This window comes from Chrysochloris asiatica, unplaced genomic scaffold, assembly GCF_000296735.1.
Source record: "Chrysochloris asiatica unplaced genomic scaffold, ChrAsi1.0 scaffold00389, whole genome shotgun sequence".
NCBI classification, from domain to species: domain Eukaryota; kingdom Metazoa; phylum Chordata; class Mammalia; order Afrosoricida; family Chrysochloridae; genus Chrysochloris; species Chrysochloris asiatica.
In genome coordinates this window covers 1,352,484-1,354,603 of record NW_006408907.1, presented here as the reverse complement: position 1 = coordinate 1,354,603, position 2,120 = coordinate 1,352,484, and the positions used below count along the sequence as shown (strand labels likewise).

The 2,120-nt window shown below is 51.1% G+C and overlaps 1 protein-coding gene across 1 annotated transcript; it reads left to right on the top strand.

Annotated features, from left to right (window-relative positions):
- Window positions 1-976: 976 nt before the first annotated feature.
- TCEAL3 (transcription elongation factor A (SII)-like 3) lies at window positions 977-1,573 on the top strand. The gene has a single exon (XM_006876530.1). The coding sequence runs from the start codon at window positions 977-979 to the stop codon at window positions 1,571-1,573; it is 597 nt and encodes a 198-aa protein (XP_006876592.1).
- Window positions 1,574-2,120: the final 547 nt, after the last annotated feature.

Here is a 2,120-nt window from a genome sequence, read left to right as displayed (position 1 = left end):
AAGGTGTGGGTGGGAGAGGGGATGGGATGGGAAGCATCTGGAGAAGGGAGGAAGGGATGGGGAGCATCTAGTAGGAGGAGGGAGAGGAAGGGATGGGGATCAGGCTTGGGCAGGTGATCGAGAGGACCCTGCAGTGCCCAGTCTGCCTTATACCCCTCTCCTCTGCGCTCTCCATGCCATCTGAAGCCGGGAATGGGGGGGGGGGCGCCCCTGCAGTGCGACAGTGAGACATAGATGCTGAAAATAACCTAAACTCATTTTCTGCACCTTGGAGCAAAGATTGACACCCCCCCTGGCAAGAAAACGGGATGGGGTGGGGCAGGTTGTCTCCAGAGGAGGGGGATACAAACCCCCAAAATTTGGAATATATTAAAGCCTGGTGCCTTAGGCCTGAAAATAAATGGCGGCTGGGGGGCTGGGAGGTGGGGGAGGGAATTCTTGGGTGAGGAAGCTGGATTCAGGAAAGGACCCTTGTCACTGTGTGTTTACAGAGTGCCCTGCCTGTCTCCTGTCTGTCTGCAGGTCTGTGAGTCTGTTGCTCCTAGCACTCTAGAGGCTAGAAAAAGAGGAAAAGCCTGTCCAGAAGTCCACAGGTCTGTGAGACGGGGAAGCAACGAACCTGACCCTGGGTTGGGGGAGTGTGGATGACAAGGGCTGGGTAGAATTTGGGGACCACACAATTATACAACATAAACACACACACATCCTCCTACGCTGGGAGTAGAGATGGTGGCAGAGCCTGCCTAGAAACCAGTTGGCTCATGTGTATGGGAGGAATGGTGGGAGTCGGGTGGGGTGGGGTGTAGTGGGGTAGGGTGGGGGTTTGGGTAGAAGGCACACTTGGCCTGGACAGGTTAGAGATATCTTGATCTGAGGCTAGGTACAAGTACTCAATGGACCTGCACTCCATTGATACGTCCTCAGTCTCCTTTGTCTCCCCCACCCCCCAGAACAGGAAAAGGAGGAGAATCTCAACATGGACAGACTCTACAGTGAAAATGAAGGCAAACTGGAAAACGAGGGAAAACCAAAAAGTGAAGTAGAGCCGGAAGAGGAAGGCAAGTCAGAAGAGGAAGAAAAGCCAGAAGTGGAGGGGAAGCCAGAATACCAGGGGGAGCTAGATGATGAGAGAGGGCCAGGTGATGAGGGACAGCCAGAGGGAAAGACAGAGAAGCAAGGAAAGCCAGGAGATGAGGGGAAACCACAAGGGGAGGGCAAGCTGAAGCCTGAGCAAAAGCCAGAGAGTGAGCCCCGGGCCGCCGAAAAGCGCCCTGCTGAAGATTACGTGCCCCGGAAAGCAAAAAGAAAAACGGACAGGGGTACGGATGATTCCCCCAGGGACTATCAGGAGGACTTACACGAAAGGCACTTGAGCAGTGAGGAGATGATGAGAGAATGTGGTGATGTGTCCAGGGCTCAGGAGGAGCTAAGGAAAAACCAGAAAATGGGTGGTTTTCATTGGATGCAAAGAGATGTCCAGGATCCATTCCCCCAAAGGGGCCAGCGGGGAGTCCGAGGAGTGAGGGGTGGAGGTAGGGGCCAAAGAGGCTTACATGATGTCCCATACCTTTAATGCCTTTGGCTTTCAGTTCTAATTCTCTGATGAGAATAGTGGCAGCCCGGCTTTCCCTGGCAGGCATTTGCCAGGCTCTGTGCTTTAACCTATGCTGATACGTTGCTTTAGGTGTCACTCTTGTTACCAGCAGCCTTTGACCCAACTGCAGCGCTCTGTGTTTCAGTAGGGGATTTTCACCCATGTGCATGGAAGAGATGTTCATGGTACCTTGCAATATATTAATAAAAAATAGTTTGTAGAACCGCATGTACAGTATCAGCCCATTTTTATAACAGTATATATTTGCATAATACATCTAAGCACAGGGAAAACTATGGAAGTGTGTACACTAGAATGTTGTTATTGTTAAGTATCGTCAAGTCGGTTCTGACTCATAGCAACACTGTATAGGGTTTATAAGGAGAGGTTGGTGGGTTTGAACCACCGACCTTGTGGCTCAAACTGACCTTGCAGTCCAACACATTATTCTGCAGGACACCACACTAGAATGTTGTTGTTTTAAAGTGTTAACAAGTCAATTCCGACTCATAGCAACCCTGCATAG